Genomic DNA, 24076 nt, shown 5'->3' on the forward strand with positions numbered 1-24076 from the left:
TCAACCGATCATGTTCGTGAAATAAACCTCTTAATGTTCTTTCGAGTAATGGACAGTGTGTCAGTGAAGAAGACACCGCAGTGCTTCGGTTGCAATGAAGCTGGGTTTGCTTTTTCTGACGCTGGTGAGCCATTAGGACGCCTTGCTGCGTTTGCAGCTTCTCCGTGCCGTGTAGGTGACTCAGTCGTCCTTCCATCGTAGTCCAGCATCTCGTCGATGCAGACCTAGAACTGAATCCTTGTTGAAGCTCGTATCTTGCTTTAACCGTATACGATGTCTCTTATATACGCCGTTGTGCACTGCGGCTCGAAAAAAAAAAAGTATAACGAGGAGGGAGAATTCTTGTCTGATAACCTAATCGCGAATCGATTCTTAACTTCTGTTTATTTTCTTTATTCGGGAAAAAGCAGCAAGTCTTGCCTTTGAAGGTCGACAAAAAGGGAAATTGCGTCCTGACTGAGTGCATGTAGAGTCACTGGAAAGTAAGTCAATGCAGTGCTCGCTGGGAACACTGCTGTACCGCCTTTCTGGTAAATTTGAATAAACTCGGCATCTCTCTTTAATCACAGCTTACTCGCAATGCGTTACTCAGTCAGAACATGTAAGTTAACTGTAGTTAATGTTACGCCGCCGTGGTGGCTCAGTGGTTACGGCGCTCGACTGCTGCGCCCAAGGTGCGGGATCGAATCCCAGCCGCGGCGGTCTTTTTTCCATGGAGGCGAAAAGCAAGGTCCCCGTGTGCTTTATGATGGCAGTGTACGCTAAAGAATCGGTGGTCGAAATTTTCGGAACCCTCCACTATGGCGTCTCTCACAGCCTGTGTCGCTTAGGTATAGTTAAACCCCAGAAACTAGAACTATAGTTAAATATTTTTGAACGGGGCATTCGCCTGGCCAGCTGACTCGAGCCTTATGGCTGCTAGAGCTTTAGCATAACTCCATGAGGGTTTCGTTACCGGGATCAGCTTACGCAGGCACCCAGGTGTACCCTGATCAGTGGCAGGGGAAACATAACCCGTCTGTCATTAATTTTAGCGGTATTTCGAAACTCGGCTGTAAGCTTTCCCCTCTGCACCCAGCGGTCGCCAACCTCCCCGTACCAGCGGGCGCCTGTGTTTCGGTGACGCGTCTCTTTTTATCCGGATCGTTCACCGCCAGTGGCGTCGGCACCAGCCAGCGCCACTAAGGCGCATATCCTTTATTTCTTTGACGTGGGAGTTCTTTTTCTTTCTCTCGTTTGTGCAAAACAGTTGGCACTGTTCTTTTTCTTGTCTTCTGGTCTTAATTGTCTTTGTCTACACCTTCACCCTCGGTCCTGGGATTTTCTTTGTTTTGCTTTACCTTAACCCAAAGTTGTGATTTCAGCGCGTACCGCGCACAGTCGCATCGCAGCGGCAGTTTGCCGCGTGCAGCCCGACAAATGGGCATTTTCCTGGATCTAACTTCGACATTTTCTTTTCGTAGAGTAATCGTCGTGCACGTCGATACCGAGGCTCCCCATCTCGTCGTTTTCTCTCTTCCACTTTTCTGGCTCTCCCACCCCTCCTTCCGGTTCTGCGAGCTGTAGCTGCTTCTCACATCCGGTCTTTCTAAGTGCACTTTCAGGGACGGTTGTGCTCACATACGACCTTTACAGCGCCCGCATCGTTATGGCACTGTGCGCGTTTGGACGGAGAGCTTACTTTAAATTGTCCTTTTCCGTCACACACAATGGATGCCATTTAGTCGCAATCGTTGCTGGCGCTCAATCTTTGCGACTTGCCTCACGTTTTGTGACGAAAGCCGCCGTGAGCGTGTGTTGCAAAGCTTGCAGGCGGCGTACATAACTTGAGCTTGTGACCGCGGTCTCTGGCTCGCGTAATTATCACTGGGGCTGCTGCGGGAACCGCCCTTTCCATTCCACTCTCATTGGGAGGGAAATTCACGTCAAATCCTTTCTCTGCTGCAGATGCCACAGTCGCTTGCGCACTTAGTGCCGGTTGGTCTCTCTCTCACCGCATCGCTTAAATGTTTTCCAAATGACTCGTTCTTCAATCGCTTCGGTCCTGCTCTCGCAGCGTAGTAAATTTAGCGCAGCTCCACTCACGTTAAATTGCATAGCACATCACGAGCTCATTCCGCTTCTGTCATCCTACTCTGAGCAGGAGTTACCGAGTAATTCCTTTAAATCTGCCGTCTTTTTTTTTTTTTTCGCATTTGGGGCGCGTTCAGCCGCCGATTCGTTTCTCGATATCTTTCGCGGCACCTAATATCTCGTGAGCTAATAGACAATGTCGATTCATTTTGCATAGTGTTCGTTTTTGTGCTCAGTACAGGCAAGGAATAAACTCGTGGTCGCTTGAGACGACTACTATTTGTGCAGGAGGATGACTCAGTTACGCATACGTACTTCAGATAAATATTTATGTTTGCTTGGCTACTTGAATAGGCTGGACTAACTATATAGTTCTCAGTGTTGCCAATTTTCATTCAAAGGACTAGTTTGTGAATTTATCGTACCGACTTGTGCTGCAAAATCTCTTGAGTGTGAGCGGTCCATTCAATTTTCGCTCACCTGCTTTCTCGACCAGCCGCTTGCGGGCCGGCCGACGATGTGGCGTCGAGAAATGATGCGCGCCGTTCATATCATGGTACTTGGCACGTGATATCGGTAATGGGCTGGAGCTGGCCCGTGCTCCCAGCAAATCGAGGACGGTGGGCGAAATCTGGGTTTACTCCGCCGTTGGTTATTTGCATGACAACACTGACAATGACTGTAACATTTTAAAGGAAGCCTTATGACGACTGCCTTCAGGTTTGCGGTCTTAAAGGCTAGTAATTTCGATAATAAATGTTACAATTGGGCCTGCACTTGACTTCCACATAGCCACATTGCACAGCTACACCGAATAGTCTTTAAGTATAACTTCATTGACGCTACTGTAAATGGAGTTATATTTGCCATACTTCCAAGCTTATATGGGTGTTTAAAAAGGGTATTGAAGCGTCTGACTACGTTATCAGAGTAAGCGAACAGCGATAAGTATTCATATGTGGTGAACTTTTTAACGCCTAGCTCAGACCAGGGCTGTGTTCCGTGATGTGCTGCATGTCTTTTTTTTTTTTTTTTTTCCTTGTCGACTCTTCGCGCTTATTTCTGCTACCGTAATCACTTACTTCCTCTCATACACACCACTTGACCTGATTCGATTCTGTGTTGTTTTTCAGCAGGACGTGGCTAACTGATTTGTGTGACCCTGTTTTAATTTTGGTACTTTCAGGAGTTAGAACTGCCGTTACCGGGTGCATGTATATCTCCACGCTTGGTGTTACCGTGCTTCACGCTTAAAATGCAGTTAATTGGGCCCCGCTGCTGAACACAAGGACGCGGGATCAAATGCCGGCCGCGGCGGCCGCTTTTCGATGGAATGCACGTTAAAGAACCCCAGGTGGTCGAAATTTCCGGAGGCCTCCTGTACGGCGCGTCCCTCAGCCTGAGTCGCTTTAGGACGTTAAACCGTCTGCACCAACCAGATTAAACCTAAAACGCAGTCGGTTCGCTGTAACGTGACAAATCGAAGCTCCTCTGTCTTGCGTTAAGAAAGTGTGCTTTTTTGGCGTTAATAAATGCTAGAACTGTGCAGCTCTGTCTCGCAGTTACGACATTGTCATCAACATTTTTATTTAGCACTTGGTTCTGTTGTGTTATTCATTGGAATGTCTGTCCAGCAAAGCACCGGTGTTGTTGTACGTAGCAGCTCCCATTTTAGAAAAGCGACCTCACAGGCTTTACGAAAAGGTGGTTCGCAGAGAATTTTCGCCAGCAAGGACAGCGGTTGCTTTTCAGTGCACATGAACCTTGGATTTCGTTTCTTACTCTAACACAAGCCGCGCTGGTCGCTGCCGGTTTGGCGTTTCAAAAAGGGCTCGCGCAAATACCGACCGGAATACGACGCTCCCTCTTCCATTTGGCCCGGTTACAGTCCGCTTGCGCGTTCTTTTTTTTTTTTTTTTTTTAGTTCGTTCGTTCGTGCGTGCGTGCGTGTGCGCGCGCTTTCAGACCGAACGTTTAGCCTGGACCGCTTGGGCGTCGCAAATTCCGCATAAAACAACCTCTTTTTGTTGGTGGGGTGCTGCACCTTTCCTCCTCCCACATTGGAGCCGAGGTGCGCAGTGCCAACAGCTAAGACTGCTGCCCCATCCTTTCGTCTACCACCCTCTGTTTCGGCGGGCACCGCGCCGTTGCCGACCACGATGTCGACGATCGGTAGTTAGGACGATGCCACCAAGCCTGGAAAATGTGTGGTTCCACAATCCTGCGGCCGACCGGCCTCCCTGGTCTTCCTGCAAGACCAGCTTCTGGCATGCGTTCGGCCGCGCGGCGGTGTGAAACCTGCGGTTCGAACAACGCCTCCGCGATCAGAACCTTGACCAGCAGATGCCGACTTGTGTAAGCACTGACCATACGCTTGGCCTAAACCACTGGGTGTGGGAGATCCCGCTCAAGTACGTAACTCAGCGAAAGCCCCTACTACAGCAGAAATGAGGCGAGTAATAAAATCAAGGCGGCTAGGGGCTTTCTTAACGCTTCGTTTGCACGTTAAGGCACCCCAGGTGGTCGAAATTTCTGAAGCCCTCCACTGCGCAGTCTCTCGTAGCCTGAGTCGCTTTGGGACGTTAAACTGAATTTTGTCGCTGCACATTCATCAAAGCACATCCAGTAGGGGAAATAGTGCTGTCCACTCCGTGCAGCTGGTTCAGAAAGCTCTGCGTGTGTGCAGCTGGTTCAGAAAGCTCTGCGCGTATGTCGTATATATGATAGGTGCTCTACATGTACCTGGTGCAGGCATGCAGGCTCGCTTGCAGCGAGACTTGTTTCCAACGAAGGCTGACCTATCTGCGTTTTGCATGGAATGGTGCGCTAGTTTTTCTGGGCTTTTGAGCACCGCCGTCTGCGACAAGCACCTGGACAAATTTTTTGACGAGGGCCTAGGCGGCCAATAAATGTATCACTACCCCCCTTCCCTCCTATCGCTCCGTATTCTGACCAGTTTACTGGCGACGACTGCGTGTACAAACAGTGTATCTTGACGCCTCGTCGGCACTTCGTTTTCTTTTTCTTCCAGCCATTGTGCCTGAATTCGCAATCGTGAAGCGTGATTCAGCGTGGTTATCTTCCGCGCGCGCTATTGTTTTTACACACCGTCGTTATTTTCGTAGCGTATTTCATGCCACTAAATCGATGGTAGTTTGATTTTGCCGTATGCTAGTGGAGATGAAGGTACGGAGGTGGACGGCGACGAGGATTGTAAGCCCACGAAGGCATAGAGGCCAGTGAGGTGGCTGACAGGATAGATTAAGGTTATATCCACTTTAAAGACCTGTTGAGTCCATAGTCTTCGAAATATTAATGGCTATTGAGCTCGAAGGAGTTGTGCCGTTGGTACACAGCGAACTCAATTGCCGGCTGGAGACTACATCTCACACCAAGGTGTTGTAGCGCTGCCGTCGCCGCCAGTAATTTTCGGGCATGCTAGCAATCAGCGTGCGAGAACAATCTTCAAACACGCCCTTAAAATGAACACCGTTGTCTTGGACAAGCTGCAGCAGTGTCCATGCACTTTTGAGAACCTGGCGTTGATTCTTTTTGTTAACGCTCGCAACAGCGGCATTTCTTGTGCAGTGTTTTACAGTGCACAGCGCACTGCATTGTTTTGTCGTCCGGCCTGTTTTTTGTATTTTTGTTCTGCAAAATAAGTTGTATATTGAGAGATAATGCTGGTGCTGATTTTATTTCCCAGCTTGTTGCGGCGAGCGCTTCACATACGTGAGTACCCGAAGCCTCCGATTGAAAGCCCTCGAAACCTCGGTCGGGCTCCGCACTGCCTCCATGATTCGACAGCAAGGACGTTAAACCTCCTTGTTCGACAGACTATTGACGCGGTGGCATTGCCCGTGTAGCGAATCTCCCGTTTTTTTTTTTTTTTGCAGTCTTTCGAAATGACTTGCGGAATGGGTGCCACACCGCTGCAACTTTTATGTTATAATTTTATTTGTGTGAAGAAAGAGAACTCTCTTTGCGTGTTCGTTTCCTCGTTCGTGAATTGTCCATAAGTTAAAAAAAACTTTGCACCTGATGGGACTCGAACCCACAATCTCTGGTTCCGGAGACCAGCGCCTTATCCATTAGGCCACAGGAGCCGATGCGAGCGGGTGTGCAAATAGAGGATGCAGTGTCTGCCACAAAGGGAAGGTAGAATGTTTTGTGGAAATCAAAAAAAAAAAAAAAAACACTTTGGTTTGTTTGGTTTGTGGGGTTTAACGTACCAAAGCGACTCGGGCTATGAGAGACGCGGTAGTGGAGGACTCCGGAAATTTCGACCACCTGAGGTTCTTTAACGTGCACTGAAATCTCACAGCACACGGGCGCCTTGCTTTTCGCCTCCATCGAAAAGCATTATGAGGAATTCTGCGCAGGAAATGGTTATGAGGCGGGTTTGTTTTATTAGTGCTTATAAGTAGAGGGATCGAATGTGTGCAGTTTGACGTTAAGATTATAGTGGGGAGTGTATCGCAAGCGTTGTATCGAGGTTCCTTGCGTGCACCGTGCAGGATATTTACAACATTCCGTTTTCCGCGCCTGCAGCGGTGACTTTCTGGCTATGGCGTTCAACTGCTCAGCCCAAGGTCGCGGGGTCGAATTCCAGCCGCGGTAGTCTCGTTTTTATAGGAGCAAAGTGCAAAAAGAAAAAAAAAAAAAGAAAGAAAAGCGCCCGTGTGTTGTGCGATTTCAGTGCACGTTAAAGCACCCCCAGGTGATCGAAAACTAATCCGGAGCAGTCTCTCCTAGCCTGTGCGAGGCTTTGACCCCACTTACCGTTTCACATTTCGTTGTAATGCAGCAGCGTGTAGATCGGCCGAGAAAAGAAGATCGGCACACTTCCAGATAGAGATTCCAGACCAGATAGAGCCGTGACTTCTTGTCCCTTTCTTTTGCTATTACACGTGCCTCTGCCCAGTTTATGTTGTGAGCGGCGGTCACGGAGTGTTCGGCAAGCGCATTTTGATCTACGCGCCGGTTTGTGACGTCACTGTAGTGATCACGTGATCTTCGCCCAATCTATCTCAGGTGCCTGGGTTCATTCATGCGCCGTGAATGAACGATACGCAGCTACGTTGCGCGTCATTGTGGCTCCCGTGGGGGAGCCGGAACGTCATTCCATCCTTTTGGTCGGCGTCATCTAATTTTCATCATGTACCATCGTGATCAGACGGGCTTTAGTCGATAACATTCGGTCGCGATGCTTTGTAGCTTGTACTAAGCCGTGGCTGGTTTTTATGGCCGCATCTTCCAAATATTCCCCCGTTCGCTAGATCACCGTTGGCTCTGTTCGCACATCCAGGCACAGCTGCTCTTAATGCGACCTCACAGTAGGAGCCGTTATGTGCGTTGCGTGTGTGAAATTATAGTGGACTGCGATAGGTAGCACCACAAATGAGTGAACACCGAAGAGCGCCTCTGGACCCCCTACCGCGCTTTAAGTGAGCGCATCTCGTGCGTTGCGTTGCAACTGGCCTAGCTACACACTGCTGAGTCTGCTTCTCACTAGTGTCCCTTATGGCAACAGGTGACGACGACGGTTCTTATTGGCTTATCGAGGTTGTGCTGCCAAGGTGGCATAACTGATCACGGTGGAAAGCAAATCATTCAGCCTTGCAAAGACGGGCTCCAGCCAGCCGCGTGCTATCGAAAATGGTGTAGGCAACATGGCAGCCGGCATGGCCACCGGTTCAGTTCGTCTAGGACCGTTTACTAGAGGTATGACTCGAGGCCGCAGGGGATGAGGCATGGGTGACTGCTATAAAGTGCGAAATACGCATGGGCAACGGTGTCTCATGATGTCTCATTTTAGCGTACACAGTCATTACCCCATGAACAGCTTTCAGGGGCTAATGACGCAGCATATCTCTGGACTCGGCCGCGTGAGCATGGTGCCTGTGTATCCAGGTCAGACGGAATCGTTGACGGTTGTTTTTCAAGGAAGCATGCAATTCCCATTGATGCGCGACACCGGCAGCATACGGCGTAAGGATCGATGGATGGGTGGATGGTCAAGTTATTTTGATAATGAAGCAGGGTAGTGAGCTCGTCTTTCCGTTTTCATCCGAAATTGGTCCTTGTTAAGAAGGCTTTGGTTCTCACCAGCTTGCTGCTGCGCTGCACTTGAAAATAATATGTCACACTTGACATGACATCTAACCCACAATTTATTGCGCCTTTTTTCCTACTTACAGCACCCATCCATCATTCATGTGTGTGAATATTTGGGGTTCAAGTTTCGGGAATTTGTCGAGGGAGGAAATATAAGCGAGGCGGCAAACGTGAATGTATACTAGCTCCGACATTCTGGAAAAGATAAGCAGTGGTTCCATTGACACTGGTTCGTGCTGCACTGTCGCGCTCAGTACGCGAGCTGCACCGCTGAGCGCGATAGTACACGAGTCCTTCTCTTGGGAAATATTTCTTGCAACTGTGCGTTAAGAAATGGCTAGATATATCTTCAAAGCGGCCGCTGAATGCCTCTTTGAGGTTTCTTAACACGTTTCCTTCCTGGTTTTAGTCTTCCTTCGGTGCAGGTTCATTCAGACTTCCTGGTCATTATTCTAGTAAACGGCTTTCTGTATTTTTTTACTCTCAGTTTACCCCCCCCCCCCCCCCTTCCCCCAATTTATTTTTTACACTGCTTGTCATGGCAATCTTATTTCTTTCCAGTTTTTATATGATGTGAATCGTGTTCTTTTTGTATTCAGGTACCTAAGAATCCTTATAGATGTACATTTATTTTCTATTCTTGGGTGTTCTTTGAAGCAGATTTCGCTCTTCGTTTTCTCGTTTGCGAAGATGGCTAGCCCGTGTGCCTCTGTAATTTTACCATGCACGCCTAGTGACGATCGTCTTTCCAACCGCGTTTCCCTTCCTTGCTTTAAACGTGGTCAGGATTGCGTTTTTAAGTCCCAAACATAGAGGCGGGCACCGTGCCCATTGTTCACACGCCGCCCACTGCCTCATACTCCCTTTAACACCGAAGTGCTTTGTGTTCCGTTGGGGGCGCGTCCCTGTCTCATCGCGCTTCTCCACATGCATCATCTTGAGGGATGCTGTGCCACGCCATGCTTTGCTCACAGTACTAAGCCGATGAACCCCAGTATTGTAAGGTACAAATGCCGCCTAATTTCCCGCCTTGAATATTTCAGTAATTCACCAAATCAAAAAGTTAAATCGCATTTCACAAAATAAATCACGGAAATGCGCGAGGCCTACTAACTAGGAAGAAGCTATCAATGAAAGACAAGATGCTGCCGGGGAAAAAAAAAATGGCTGTGGTTTGACCAATGGCCATCCCGAGTAGAATTGCGGAAGCAACGAATACGAAGATTTGCTCGCCTAAGGCGATGCCTCAACTCTGCTCAACTGCTTCATGGCTCACATGGCTCACTGCGCCGGTACCGGCGCGGTTCCACATATATGCACCCCACGCATGCGCAGTGGCTGTGGCATATCGGAGCAGGTGGCTGTTTAAGTAAAAATTGATCGACTACGTGGTTGCCGACGTGTTTAATTCTCTGCTTGCGTCATATTTTTTTGCCATGTGGCCTCGCGGAGACGGTTGAAGTCTCCTTGGTCAGCGTCGTGATTTGGGTCCATTGTGTGCCTGACTCTAGTAACCTTCTTCTGTCTTGCTTTTTTTTTTTTTCTGTTTATTTTTCTTCCCTCCGCGGCTGGCACATACTCCTTTGATCGACCGCTTTTTTCTTTCTTTTCTTTTTTTCTGCGCATCGACTGCCGCCTCCTTCCACTCTCGGGCTTGAGGCGAAAGAAAAGTGCCGCATTGCCTCGTGCGTGTCCTTTGCACGCAAGGGCGTGCAACTACTTGGTCTCCGTCCTGCGCCGCGCTTGATGAAAGCGAAGTTTACCCGCTTTCGATCGGCAGTCTCGTCGGTGTTTGACGTTATTTTCGCTGTGATATGCAGCCCGGACAGGGCAGGGCGTTGTCGCGGCGTGTCGCTCGCACTTCCAGAAACGGCGCGAAACTGGCGGGACGGGTATCACCCGCGAGCCTTCACAATGCACTAAGTATGTTTAATTCCTATCGAGGCTACAGTGCTATATTGCTATATTGCTCCTGACTTTTGTTTCTGACTTGATTGGCATCTCTGTTTGCTCTTCACCGCATTTTTTCGCCCTGGAACTTGTGCATACTCTAATTTTCCGGCGGATTCGGTCCAGGTGGCTTGGCAATGGCCTGCGTCATCGTTTCAGAGCTGCGGAAGGAGAACACGGCAAAGGAAGAAGGGGTGGGGGAGGGGGTTCTGTACATTTCGACATCTTAGCCTCTGCTTAAGCAGGGTAAAGTATTACTGTCTTGCACATGCGCGCCAGGATCACCAGAGTGAGAAAGGCAACGAGCTGTAACCGTGTTGTGTATATACACCATTGGAAAGCGACTATATGCGTCCAGGGGCAGCCAATGTGATTAATTAAGGTCGTTGAATAGCTGGAGTGGCCTTTTCTGGACTGCCGGGGTGCAGCGACGTCTGCGAGGCGTCTGCCCTCGTGGCGTGTATTGACCGCTTTCCCGTCGCACGCCGCGACTGTCGGGGGTGGCGGCTCTGTTCATTAGAACGTGGCGCACGCCCTCGCCCCCAGGCTCCTCCGATGCGCGCGCTAGGCGAGCCCGACCCGTATAAATACACCGCCACGTGCTATCGCGGCCTGGGCTAATTACAAGTCGCGCCGAGAGAGACGTGCTTGACCGGGTGTGCGCCGCTCGTTCCCGTAGCGATCGGCGTGCGAAAACACCATAGACGCGCGTATGTGTGTGTGCAAGTGTGGGGGCACAGTCGTTGGTGTCTAGACGCCGCGTGGTGTGTGCACTTGATCCGCTTCTATAGATAGACGAACGCGTGCTGCAGTCCGTTCGGGCCGGCTCAAGTGCGGTCGCTGTCGTCTTGGATTAGGGTTGAGTGGCGTTTTTATATACACGCGCCGGCCTCCCGTGCGATAGCCAACGCGATACACAGAATCGAGGCGGCGTCTTTTTGTTCGCCGCTTGTGTGCTTCGGGTTGTGTGTGCGTCGAAAGCATTTAGACGTAAGGATATGAGAACGTGCCGCGAGAAACTGCAGAAAAGAAAGTTGCAGGTTGGTCGTGACGTCGGTCGGGTCAGGCGACTAAGCAAGCTCTGCACAAATGACAGACGCTACACTTGTGCTCCGAAATAGGCCCACCGCTGCCTATCGACGTGCGGCAATCGGTGGAGCAGTAGGTTGTTGGCTGGTCGCTTCGTTTTCGGCGATCAGGCGGCGGAGACTTCGGTAATTCGCACGTGAACGCCATACAGCGTTCTTGCTGTAGTCATATCAGATCTTGCTCATTTTCTTCACTTCCGCGTAAAGGCCGTAAGCGAAGCTCCAGAAATACTTTCTTCGTTTGCGTCTCATCTAAATGAACTTGTACTGAGCTGCGCGTTCATAAACTAGGCAGAGCCCTTACATTTAAAACGCAGCTTTTCCGTATGGGAACGAGTTGTTAGGAGGCGAGGAGCGTGACAGTAACTCTGGCTCACGGGGGTGATTCAAAAAGAGAGGTAACAACAGCTCGCGCGGACAAATTTTATTCCACAAGCAGATATACCGCTTCGCTGTTGTCACTGCGCACACAGTATATTTCTCAACGTAGTCCTCATGCTTACCTAAACACCTGTTCCTGTGCTGCACCGAGGCATCGATGCCGGCATAAAAGAAATCTGCGTCAAATGAGAGAACAGCAGTTGGCATAGCCAGTCCGCCAACTGGTCCGCTAACAAAGAACGGCACGGAACGAAATCGACAATTTAATGTTCATTTCTATTGAACGGGCCAGAGGCATCGAAAACCTTGCGCTTGTAATTTAATCTTGTATTCTTCAGAGAATAAGAAAAGCTGCAATGGCGGACTAGTTTACTTGTAGCGGAAGAACAGTACATGACAGTCATGCGTGGTGTGCTTTTTTCCAAAATATTTCTAAAAGAGAGAGACAATGCCAAACCGCACATGACACATGTTTATTTACAAGAGCAAACAAAATTGCTGCTGGTCTTGAAGGTACAAACACGAAAGGTATTGGATTGGATTAGAGAGAAACATTATTGATCCAGAAGGTCAGTAGGATAGGATCAGTGGCCCTCTAACAGAGGACCCCCCCCCCCCCTGTGAGGGTGCTGGTAGGAGGTCTTTTGGTGGTGGATTTTCCTTACAGCCCCATAGGAAGTGTTCTGTTGCTTTGCGATCGCAATGTATACATATAAGCAGTTGAGTTTGATGGGCTGTTTAGTAATTTTCTACCGAAGAATGGGGGTCATAACTGTCCCAATTTGGGCTCCATGTAAGTTTCTGGCCTGTTTTCTGGTAACGTCCAGGTGAAGTAGAGTCACTCGTGTAAGTTTCGTTTACAGAGGACTTGAAGAAACCGGTCCTTCCCGGTTTGCTAGAGCTCGGACACATCTGTTCGCCTTCTCGTTTCCCACATTTCCCTCGCAGGAGAAGGGCGGAGTGCTTTCTGGCGGTCCATAGATGGTGTTAGCCGCGTCCTACAGGTACTACAGGATCCAGGGTGTAACGAGGTGAAGAAGATAGGCACTTCAAATCAAAGGACACCGAAGAAAGGGTTGAGTGGGAGCCTCAGTTCGTAGCCAACCCTACAGAGAAGTCCACTTGTCGAAACGGTGACTAGCAGCGGACTGAGGCCCTCAAATCAAGCTATAGTGCAGTGCATTTGGCTGCTGAACACATGCGTTTGCTTCCCGCGCTTCCGCTTGCCTAGCCGCTCCGCTGGCTCCGCCGCGTTCATCCGCTTCTCGTTTACACTGAATACTGGAAGTGCACTCAGGTTCCATCGCTGCTTTCGTTGTTTTGCGTGCCATGCATAGCGCTCACTCGCTCTTCATTTTCCCCGGCGCGCCTGGCCGCCATCTCACGTTCGTGTGCGGTTGCATCAAAGCTGGCGTTTACGAAATAAGCGAGCTTTTCAATGATTTGAGTGATGCGCTCCCATTGAACGGCCATGTGGTGGCAGCGCTACTGGCGCCGAACATTTGGGAGCGCGGAACGAACGGACGAAATGGGGCGAATACGGTGTAGAACATGTAGCGCTATGTCCTAGTGGAAATAGTGGTTGTTGTTATTGTTGTGGCTGTAGGAAAAAGGAAAAGAAAATGCACAGGCCTGCTACTGGCTCTGTAGCTGAGCCACCTCCGCTGCCTCGTGCGGACAGAAGAGAAAATAAAGAAAAAGAGAGAGAAAGACGCGCTCCGCAACAGCCGTCGTCCACCACCTAAGCGGTGGCGGGTGCAATGACGGCCTACAAAAGATAAAAATTGGTGGCCGGCTAGCCTCCGCTGCAAGCGGCGTTGACTTGCCGTCCCAGCCCCGTAGGGCCAGGAACAGCCACCCTCCTCACGGTATCGAGATGCTAAGCGTCCCAGCCCCGTAGGGCCAGGAACAGCCACCCTCCTCACGGTATCGAGAGGCTAAGCTACTATGCTAACGCGACAGCGTTGGCCCCGTTCTTTACAAAATCCGGCGCCGGTGTTGGGAGCGAGAGATCGCGAGCGTGTTTTTGGGCAGGTGGCGTGACCAGGCACTTATTGGTTGCGTGACGTCACGAGTCCGCATGCCATAGCCGAGTTGGCGGGCGCTGCCAACTCGGGCTCCGTTTTTGAGTTGGGAAGGAGAACCTTTGGATTCCGAATGACTGACCCCATATCACGCAGGCACTTTCGTGCGGCGTGGTTAAAGCGAGGATCTAATGCGCATGTCGGGTGTATATATGGTGGCATTACGACCGCACGTTAATTAGCATGTCCTGGACAATAGACGCACAAATGGCAAGAATGGAAATACGGAGAAACGGAAAAAGTAGCGAAGGGCACGTACGTGAACGAGGATCCGCAGGGAGAGCCTGCTGACGAGAGCTTTTAACGCTGTCATGTAGCTCGTGTGTATCCCCCTTTTTTGTTCACTTCTTTGCGACATTGGCTGTCCCTCGAACTTTGACTGAAAAAAAAAAAAAGAGAAAGGTACGCAGTGACTGTTGTGACAAGCTATCTGAGCCGACGTAAGAGCCGCGCTTCTTTTTCCCAAGCAAACGTTCCTTCCGGAAAAAAAAAAAAAAGAAAAGAAAACAGAAAAAAACGTCTTTTTTTTTTTTTTTTATTTTACCCAGGATGGCCGCATGAAACTTGCAGGTGTGCGCAACACATACCGTTGCCATCTGTCAGCCAGCAGCCAGGTCGCCGTTGCTCGCACCTGTTGTCTTAGGCAGGACGCCTGATTGTTTGACCACTTCCCACCTGATGAGGAACGGCCTCACACCCTCTTATGAACATCACGCCGGGTCGTGTGCGGCGTAAACGTGCTGCTGGCGATGGGCGCAGCTCTCGGGAGTGTGGGGGAGGGCGCGCGAGGAGTTGCTGTCCATACACAGGCGAAAACGGGGTTCCCGTTAGGCGAGCGAGGCGGGGCTGACTTGCCTGGCCGGCGGTCGCGCATTAGCGCAGGTCGTAGCGTACGCACCGGCTGGCGGAGTGGCTAGCCGGCCGGCCGTCGAGGAGACCAAGGGGAGGAAGAGGGCTCTCTGCGCGGTGTAGGCGCCGTTAGATGAAGAGCGTCAACGTGATCGGCGTCTGCTGGGTGCTGTGCGCGTTCAGGCTTCTCATGCTGCGCGTCGACGACGCCTACCGGACTACGCAGAGGTGACGAGTTCCGCGGGCCAACGTAGCGGGTTATTCTCTATCTGCGTGCGTCCTTCCTGTCTTCATTTCTTTCCTTTTCGTTCTTGAAACTAATTTGCTGTTACTTACTCACACCACTGTAACGCGCCAGTGTTTAATTTCCAGGTAGATGCAATGTTTAGCATGTGCATAAGTACCTTGATATGGCTTGTATTTAATGAATAAATGGCAGCTTATTATTGCAAGCAAGATCTTTAGATTGCAACTTAAATTTACCTGTGTAGAATATTGGGAAAAGCATTGTCAGACGTGCAGTGTGACTTGGCTAAACAAACTGCACAGTGATAATTAGAAGCATATAGTACTAAAGTTATAAATTTATAGTACATAAAATTTACATTATGGTGATTCGATACATATGCAAACCATATTTTTAATTCATCCTTTTACTGCTGGGAGTTGCAAAAAAAAAAAAAAAACGTAATTGCACTTGGAGTCTTGCCCTTTCTCGTTTTTTCTGCTCTTTTAAGTGTTTCTAAATTTTACGTAACTGTGCAGGCACTTTTAAATCATGATGGACTACTGCTGTTTTATAGTTTTGGTCTCTCCCCTTGAAATTCACAGTGGAATACTTTGTTTTGGGGGCCTCATTCACTCATGAATTTGCATCATGGGGTTCTTCAAAGGTGGAAAAGGAATGCTCTGTAGCTTATATACCTGTGTTTCATGCAGTTTCACTTTTTTGGGGCAATAGCTTTTTAGAAATGATAAAAAAAAAATATTGAGCTTAACAAGTATCGCCTTGTCCCCATTTTATTTATTACAGTTATCAGTTGTGTGTGGCATGAGGGGAGTGTGGCCTCAATATTGAGAGCTTTAGGGGAGCACCGATCATACCCTTGTCATCATGATACAGCTGGCACTCAGACACAGATAAATGTTTTCCCTCCTGTGTTTTGGGACCTTTACTAAGGCTAAGGGTTGTGTGATGTCTCCGTACTACATGGCATGGTTGAGTTGGCGGGAGGGGCTCCTTAGAAGGGGATACCCTCTGGGTACCTGGGATCCAGAGTCAGGCATGCTACTCCTAGACCACGCAGGCACGCTTGAATGGCTTCGTTAAAGCGGGCCTTCATATCTATGTGAAGTGTTTTTTTGCATAATGTGGTAGCTTATGGCTGCATGTTACTGATTGTGTGTGAGATAAGGGAGGCACAAATAAAGGGATTAGTGAATAAGTGGGTAGTAGAGTGCATGTATGCAAATGAGGGTTTGCAAGGGGAGCTCTAGGAAGGGGTTATTAACGCTGTCTCGTCATATCCTTGACGGTATAACTTAAAGGTTCAATAAAGAGGATTTTGAGGTTGTCTTTTAATTGCAGGAACTCGATCTACACGCTCTGAGCATTCCTATAGACTGAATTATTGCACTGGGTGGGTGACTCGCCTCAGAGGGAGGAGGGCTCAGCTAATGTGCCAAGTGCGTTTCGTGCAATTGCGTGGTGGCTTGCCACTCTGTCGTCGGTGGAATAAACCCAGTGGGATCTTATAAACACAGTCTGCTTGCATCAGGCTTATTGCTTCAGTTGTATGTTCTCTGAACCACAAATAGGTAGGGGTTTTATCAAAATGTTATTCACATCATGTCCAAAAGCAGTAATTAATAAATGTTACTTTGGGTGTCTTTACAGATTACAGAATTTTTACTGGCCACCACTGATGATGTTGTCTCATGAAAGCAAACCATGCTCGCATATCTTTATTTTTACATAGGCTTAATTTGTGGTTGTGTTGTCTGTGGCTAAGACTGTTTAATCATGGAATTTGAAAATTGAAAAAAAAAAGAAAGAAACGAGAACAAGATAAAAGTGAAAACTTCGTTTTTTAGAACTCTCTTTGATGTACTTTTAAGCATTCTGGCTTTTTTGCGCAAAAAAAAAAACAATGCTTGGGCACCAACTAGCCTCCAAAAGCGTACTCGCAAGTTATGTACTTTTAGGTGTCCCCCAATTTTTAAGTTCTGGTTTTTTTGCGCAAAAAAAAAAACAATGCTTAGGCACCAACTAGCCTCCAAAAGCGTACTCGCAAGTTATGTACTTTTAAGTGTCCCCTAATTTTTAAGAAGGTGTCTACAGTTTTCTTGACGACAGGATTCAGTGCTGCAGTTATAGATCATGTTAGTGTGAGGATCTGATAAGCTGTCTGTGTGTGGCAACCGCATGAATAGTTGTTGCTCAACAGAGCTATAGAGCACTATAACAGAGCCAGTGACAAAATTTTGCTTTACTATTTGTGATTGTACTGTGAGCTATAAATACAGCAGTGATGTGCTCACAACATGCAAATTTTTTTAGTTTGAAAAGGAAATATATGGAGTTTCCAAGTGCACCTTGAAAAATAAGCCACTGTTTCGAACATGTGGAGCAGAGCCGCATATTTGTTCAGTGGCATGTGAACCTTTCAGACATAAGGTTGACAGTTCAATGAAACAATAAATCTTTGATGAAAATATTTCTTTCTTGCAGCTGTGGCTTTCACATTCACGAAGTTTTGTTGCTATAGCACGCCCACAGTCATTGCAATGCTATTCGGAAAAGTTCCACATGCCTCCCGTAATGCATAGCAATAAAAAAAAAAATTCTTTTATGAAATGGATTTTGGCAGCCAGGGCACTACTTATAAACCTCTTGCATCGCTTATAGGGGCGCCACTGTAAGCCATCTAGCGGTTGTTTTCAAAAGTACTTCCAGGACACGAGTTGCGGCTGCGCATGTGTCGCTGTGATAATTGGCGATGTTTGTGGCAGTGATTTCTCCTACCAATTTTTTCTACGGCGGCCTGAAGCATAAAGTTAAGGTTGGCCTGTGTGTAGAAGTGAAAACGATGTACAAACAAGCGCTAAATGAACAGCTGCATTTTTGAGCCCTGATTTACTGTGGGTATGCTGTATCGACTGATAGATTACTTTAACAGAATAATCACTGTTTTAATCCTTTTTATGTACACTGCCTTTGGTTTGCAAGCTCTTTTAATAAGTGCTCATGGTGACTCGCCTCAATCGAATATATGATACATTCTGCGCCACCCGCCGTTGCATCGTACCAGTGTGCCGTTTTCTTATATGCATATTGCTTCATCGGCCGAATTCACAAGACTTTAATGCCATGTTTCTAAGGGTCCCGTGTTGCAGAAAGTTCGGTGTCGTCGTCGTTGGCGTTGGTCGTGAACGGAAACTCTCGATAAAAAATTCAGGAGGAGTTTGAAATGTTCAGAGTGATGCTAAATTTCTCAGTGAAGTTTAGTAACTAAAGGAAGATGATTTATGGAAATTAAAACTGGGTCAACTTTGAGTGGGGGTGGAAGTCAAACCCAGGACTTCCTTGCTGCGAGATAGGTCGCAAAGGCTCGCTGGTTCAGGCTGCTTAAGGGTAGATGTACTGAATTCGCGATGCGAACGGGGCCCAACAATGCAGTCACGTTCTGATCTTAATAGGCGATGCATAAATAAGTCCCGATGTTTAAAGCATCCCCAACGGGCTTAGTCATAAGGATGAATTGGATCGTGGCAATGACACGTTTCATAGCGTATACAGTCAGAGATGGATGAAACGTGATAAAGCGAGCGCTTACAACCTTCGCATCGTAAAGCTTATGCGCTTAGGTACAATGACAAAATATTTAGATGCGGCTCTTAAAAGCACCGCTTCATAGAGCACTTTGTAGAGCACAGCCTCATCAGCACCCCCCCCCCCCCACACACACACACGCACACACACACTTTTTTTTTTTCTTCAGGAGTGTTCTTATTCCAGTGGTAAGCAAAGACCTTTTCATGTATCCACAGTTTTGAGGTCCCAGTTCTTCAATGAATGCTGGCATAGTGGCAAATGAAAATCCACACTGGTCTAAGTGGTTTGAAGAACAAATTCCCAGTTGATCCCAGTTGAATTCCATTCGGGGAGCCATTGTTGTCCAACTAGGAACTAACTGATATGAAGAATGAAGGGTGTGTTGGGTGGCCTCATGTAATGCCTGATATGCCTAGATGGCTTTAGGAATAAGTTTGGACTGTGATGTTTTTTTTTTTTCTCTTGAGCGATGTTACTATTGATTGGTTTACTTACTTATTTATGCTTTTGCACTGAGGAAATCCCAATGTTGTGAACAATTGATGAGTCTGATTGTGATTGAGAAACTGTTTATTGTTGGCTATAGTGTCCTGTTCCATGATTGGAAGGGAACTTTCATGGCTTGCTAGCTGCACTGATGCTCTGTCACTATGAATTGTAGGCACCTGCAGTGTATTGTTTTATGAGAAAGAATCCTGATGTATGAAATTCTATGATTGATGGCAAGGCGAATAGATTTCTCGGATGAACCATATTTGTCCTATGCTCCAATCATATCCATGACTGAGCTAGTGGTCATGAATGTATGACTTTCTTTCTGCGATAACATAGTTTGTTTTACATTTTCAAGCTTCAGAAGCCCCTGAGAATGGTATGCAATGCAATGCATGTTTCTGATCTGTTTGCTGTTTGAAAACAGCACCAGTTCCTTCCCTATGCATTACAGTGGCCAGTTTATCGCTGAGTGGCATCAAAAATGTGTAATGTAGGTCTCATCCATAAGTCTCACCTGTAGCCCTGCAGCTCTTTATTGTAACCAGGTGACCTTAACCATTTTGCCTTCTTTTGACTGATGATTGAGGGTTGATGGTCTTGAATGAAATTTCAGGAGCTGGGTGTTGCAGGCGTTCTTTGAATGAAACTAACGAAGCGTATTATTCGAACTTTTTTGCGTGATTGAAGAGATGAAACAGAGTGGTGCAAGCTTTATATTTTCCGTAACCCTGCCAATTCCAGATGCACCTGTTGCTGCAAGGAAGATGTTGAGAATGATGCTGCTGACATTGCCAGGACCAATGGAGTTAAACAAGCCAGTCAAACTGTGGTGGCCAACTCAGAACCAGAGGTTACAACTCAGGTGAAGGCTGCTTCCATCTTTGAGTTGACTAGCAAAAGGGACAAAAATAAGAAAAGATAAATCTGTGAGGGAAAGGGAATTGTCACACAGACACTGATATGTTGAACAAAAATATATACATTAGGATTCTTTGCTAATTTAATGTTTAATTTGAAATCCTGGAGCAATAATAGAATTTTTTGAGTATGCATACAGAGGAAAGTGATACTTACTTCCACTGTAGTGTTATGTGGTCATGTGTGTGGTATGGTAGTGTTATGTGGTTCAAGTGTTTGAAATGCACCATTTCAAACTTACGTTTTCGAAACAAAGCTAATGGTTGGCGTCGAATGCTAACATATACGTTTCTTCAACATTATTTAAAGGTTTAGCTAATCAGGAGATGTGCCGTGCACATGCTTGATATATCATACGATTTTGAATATGCGGATAAATTTTCAGAACCTAGAGTTTAATCTGCTAACTTAAACAGTTACAAAGTTAGTTTTGTAGTTACCTGAATGTGTAAAAATTTGTTTACATTTGGTTGTTCAAAAACCTTACGTTTCAGCATTTCATTGAGCTCAGTGACAGTTATCAATTGTTCGATGAGGCAGTGTATGAAATCCTTCTGACCTGCGGGAAAGCTTGCATCGGCCAAACGAGCTGATCTTTAAACGATTGATTAAGCAGTGGCGTCGCGAGGGGGGTGCAGCACTCGGGGGGGTGCAACTGGGCAGTGAGAGGGAGGAAGGGGCGAGGGGAGAAATGAATTACAGTGTAAAGACTCGAACAGGCATGCATTGGGGCTGCTGAGATATTGACTGACAGGTGCTTCACCGTATGGTTCATGCGATGAAGCATACATCAAGCATCGTCTGAAATGGCGTGACTGGCCAATGCGTGCACCCAATCACAGCCCAATCAAGGAAAGTGAAACCGATACTATGCAACTGAACTATGTTTTAGAAACGAAGAACTTTTTATTGTCAGTGTGTCTGTCATAGCACGCATGAAGTATGTTGAGCACCACTGTTACATGCAATTCAGGTTCAGGGAAGTCTGTTCCAGTGATAACTGGCTGTGCGGGTTGTACTCCGACGCAATCCCCTGTCTGAGTTAACCGGAGCAAGCTCACTCATGTCCAAATTAACGACACCTTATATGTACAGTCTTTGTCAAAAGTATACAGCCCAAGGATTTTTGTTACAAGCCCAGTAACTTGGCAACTCTAACGTTCGAAATCTCATAGATGACAAATCTCGCCCTCATTCTTCTCTAGCTTACATTCATATTCCAGTATTGTTGCCAGCAACTGCGTTACGGTGCTTAGAAGCAAACCTCTTGGGCTATATACTTTTGCCAGCATTGTTGCCAGCAGTTATCAGTTGTTATCAGTTGTTATGGCGTTGGCTGGGGCCGCACTTCTAGTTCGCATAATCCGAAATTCCAAATTAACAGGGGTTGAATTAACAAGCTTTTACTGTTCAAACAACTTTGCCAACAATATGTCACACACTATTGAACGGAAATACTATGCTAGCTTCATCCCTGTGAACTTCACGTAGAGGCTGTCTGAATTATGAGGGATGTAGAAAATCGGATTAATATTACTGGAGGTGCATCAAAGCATTGACATGATGTTTCAGGTAGGGTCAGCGCTATGCTGGTATCGTCTTGCAGCTGTTCTCATTGGTTTTGAAAGTTAATTATTCCGGTCTTCAGTGTTTATAGCTCCCACTGTGTCCTGTATTATTTTTCATGCTTGCTTATGTAGTTTATGTAAAAAAAATTGCTGGTATGCATTCAGTGAGGCATTTAAAAGGAATGCTTGAGGAAATCTTTGGCAGAGAGTATATATGCAACCATGATCATTTCCTGGTAGGCGGTTGGTGGAATGGAAGCAGCCTTGCATTGTGCCATGCACCACTCGTGTGGTTACAAAAATCTGGTGTCCTGTACTATAGTGCATCATACTTTTATTTTATTTTAACTTACCCTGTCCTTTCTACTTGTCCCTCGCTATCTTTTTTTTCTGCCACCTCAGTTCAGGTACTTCAGGTATCCAGACAGCAGATACCAGGGCTGGCAAACATCTTTTTGCCTTTCTACTTCTGTATTTTTTTTATTTTTGATAAAGAACCGCATACTACTACTACTACTACTACTACTACTACTACAACTACTACTACTACTACTAATACTTATGAGGAAGTCTCAATGAAATATTTGTTACTTTGAGCTTGTCATTTCATCTTTGAGAGGTTACAAATATATGACCAGTTTACTTTTAAAAAGAAATTGGGCACGTTGGTATGTTGTCGTTGTTGAGCAGTGCTAAGGAACACAGACAAAGAAAAAGCTTCAGTGCAGAAGGCGAAAGGACAGAAAGGCATAGAAAGAGCATTACAAAATGAGTGTAGCATTAGAGCTGCAGCACTTGTGTTGTTTCTTTTTTTTCTTATGCCCATGTTCTTCAGCGCATTCTAACAGTAGCACTATTTCAGATGAAAAAAAAAATAATAAAAGCTGTTTCAAGTTGTTTTCATGTTTTCTTGGCAGGAGTTTTCTGAGCATTCCAAGCACTTTCATTCTGTTAGTCCACACCACTCAGATGAATTACATGTACCACCGGCCGTGGAGATTATAACACAGGTAAGCCATATAAAGAATATTATTCTTTAGTTTCTTGATCTCAACACTGGCCACTTACACTTGGCCAGCTGCACATAACAGTGGAAAAAATTCTTTAAGTACACTGTGTCTCCATTCAAAACTGCATTGCAGTTTGTAGGCTCTCTTCATGGCTTCAAAAAACACAATGCAGCCTCTTGCCAACACTGGCCTGGAAGCAAGAGGCAGCATTTTGAAACTACTGAAACTTTCTCATTTTGAAAAGAAAAAAAAAAAATTGATGCTTATTTTTGCTGGCCTGAAGAAGAGGAACCATAGCTGTTACTATGGTTTTGGTTGTTCACTTCCTTAAATAGGCAAAATATTCTCCAGCTGTCTACCATAGCAACATGGATTAAAGTACTGCCAAATTAATTGCAGTGGAAAAACCTGTGATTTCATTTTGCCCTGATTCGATTGATTATGAACTGATGCAGTGTACCACCGTGGCTTTTTGTTTTCTTTTTGCCAGGATGTAGGTTTAGGTTCTGTATCTTTAAATGAGAAGTTGGAAAGTTCCCTATCCGCTTCAAACATGGTTCCGGCTCTTGATGACAAACCAAGGTTAGTCTTCTTTCAGTAATTCAGTGCAGTGATGATTACTGGTATACGAACTGAAGTTAGCTTTACTTGGTCTCTCGTCATGGGGTGCAATTAACCTTATTTGAAAAAAAACAGCAGTTTTTTTGCAAAACAGATTGTTCTGCTGTTCTGACATAATTTTTTAAAGATTAGTAGATGCTAAGTAACGTGTGCCTGCTAAGGTTAAAATTGCTCAAAGGTATTCTGAAGGCTTGCTTGTGTATCTGGTAGCTGGTGCAGAGTCTCCTGATGCATTTTTACAGCATGCAAATGCAAAATGCAGATATGAAGAAACATGTCCATGTTTCGTGCTTTATGTTTTCAGGGAAGCAACAGAGACTTTGGAAAATGACCAAGCATCAATAGCAGTTAGTGCAAACCAAGCTCCTGATCAGACCAATGATACTGAGCATGTGGAGGCAGTGACACTTGAGTCAATCACTGAGGCTCAAAGGTGAGTTCGCCGCAAAAACTTCCTGTCATACTTCCGAAAAAAGTCTATTATTGTCTCTGCAAACTATGAAATAGGATGGTGTCATTGATACTGAAAGGCGGGCTTACTACAGAATTTTTTTGCAGTCTTAAGAAGTGTATCACTGTCTCTGTGAAAATCAAAAAGTAGGACAGGGGGGGTGATTGTTAATTGCAGATTAGGCATCTCTAACCTTGCAACCCTGTGTTTCTGCCAGCAGTTTTCCTGTTGCCCCTTTTATTTATACTGTTGGCGACAAAACTTCCCGGACATGTGACCAGCAACCATAGCTCATAGTTCTGTTGCTAGACGATGGATCAAGAGCGCAGTTGTGAATTAAGAAGTTGAACTTACATACCCTCACGTGTGGAAGTAAAATCAGGCAGTCATTAGCAGATGTAATACCTATGTGTCTAAAGCTCTGTTTGCACTTATTTGTAACTTTGTCCCTGATAATGCTTTCATGCAGTCTAGTACTCGTATATGCCTTTCCACTGCCGAAAGTATTCATTTAGTTGGAGATGCTTGGTGATCACACTTTGTAAATGTATATTATATGCTGGGCGTAGTAAGTGTGTACCATGTTTTCTTTTTTCTTCTTTTTAAAGCGTCATTAAATCGTCCACCTAATTCTCC

At 46.5% G+C, this 24076-nt stretch overlaps 1 protein-coding gene and 1 non-coding gene across 4 annotated transcripts in view; one reads left to right on the top strand and one right to left on the bottom strand.

Annotated features, from left to right (window-relative positions):
* LOC146204827 (SUN domain-containing ossification factor-like) overlaps window positions 1-24076 on the top strand; it is a 109352-nt gene that overhangs the window by 36908 nt on the left and 48368 nt on the right. For all 3 annotated transcript variants that reach the window (XM_084589537.1, XM_084589539.1, XM_084589538.1), the window contains exons 2-5: window positions 19614-19734; window positions 22276-22368; window positions 22859-22950; window positions 23294-23422. In XM_084589537.1, the coding sequence (XP_084445663.1) occupies window positions 19614-19734; window positions 22276-22368; window positions 22859-22950; window positions 23294-23422 (435 nt within the window). The remainder of the gene's footprint in view (window positions 1-19613; window positions 19735-22275; window positions 22369-22858; window positions 22951-23293; window positions 23423-24076) is intronic.
* Window positions 6107-6179, bottom strand: TRNAR-CCG (transfer RNA arginine (anticodon CCG)). Its single transcript has one exon. It is a non-coding gene; the product is annotated as a tRNA-Arg (tRNA).

The sequence above is a fragment of the Amblyomma maculatum genome, chromosome 1 (assembly GCF_055883805.1).
Source record: "Amblyomma maculatum isolate TAMU_Amacu chromosome 1, ASM5588380v1, whole genome shotgun sequence".
Lineage (NCBI taxonomy): Eukaryota > Metazoa > Arthropoda > Arachnida > Ixodida > Ixodidae > Amblyomma > Amblyomma maculatum.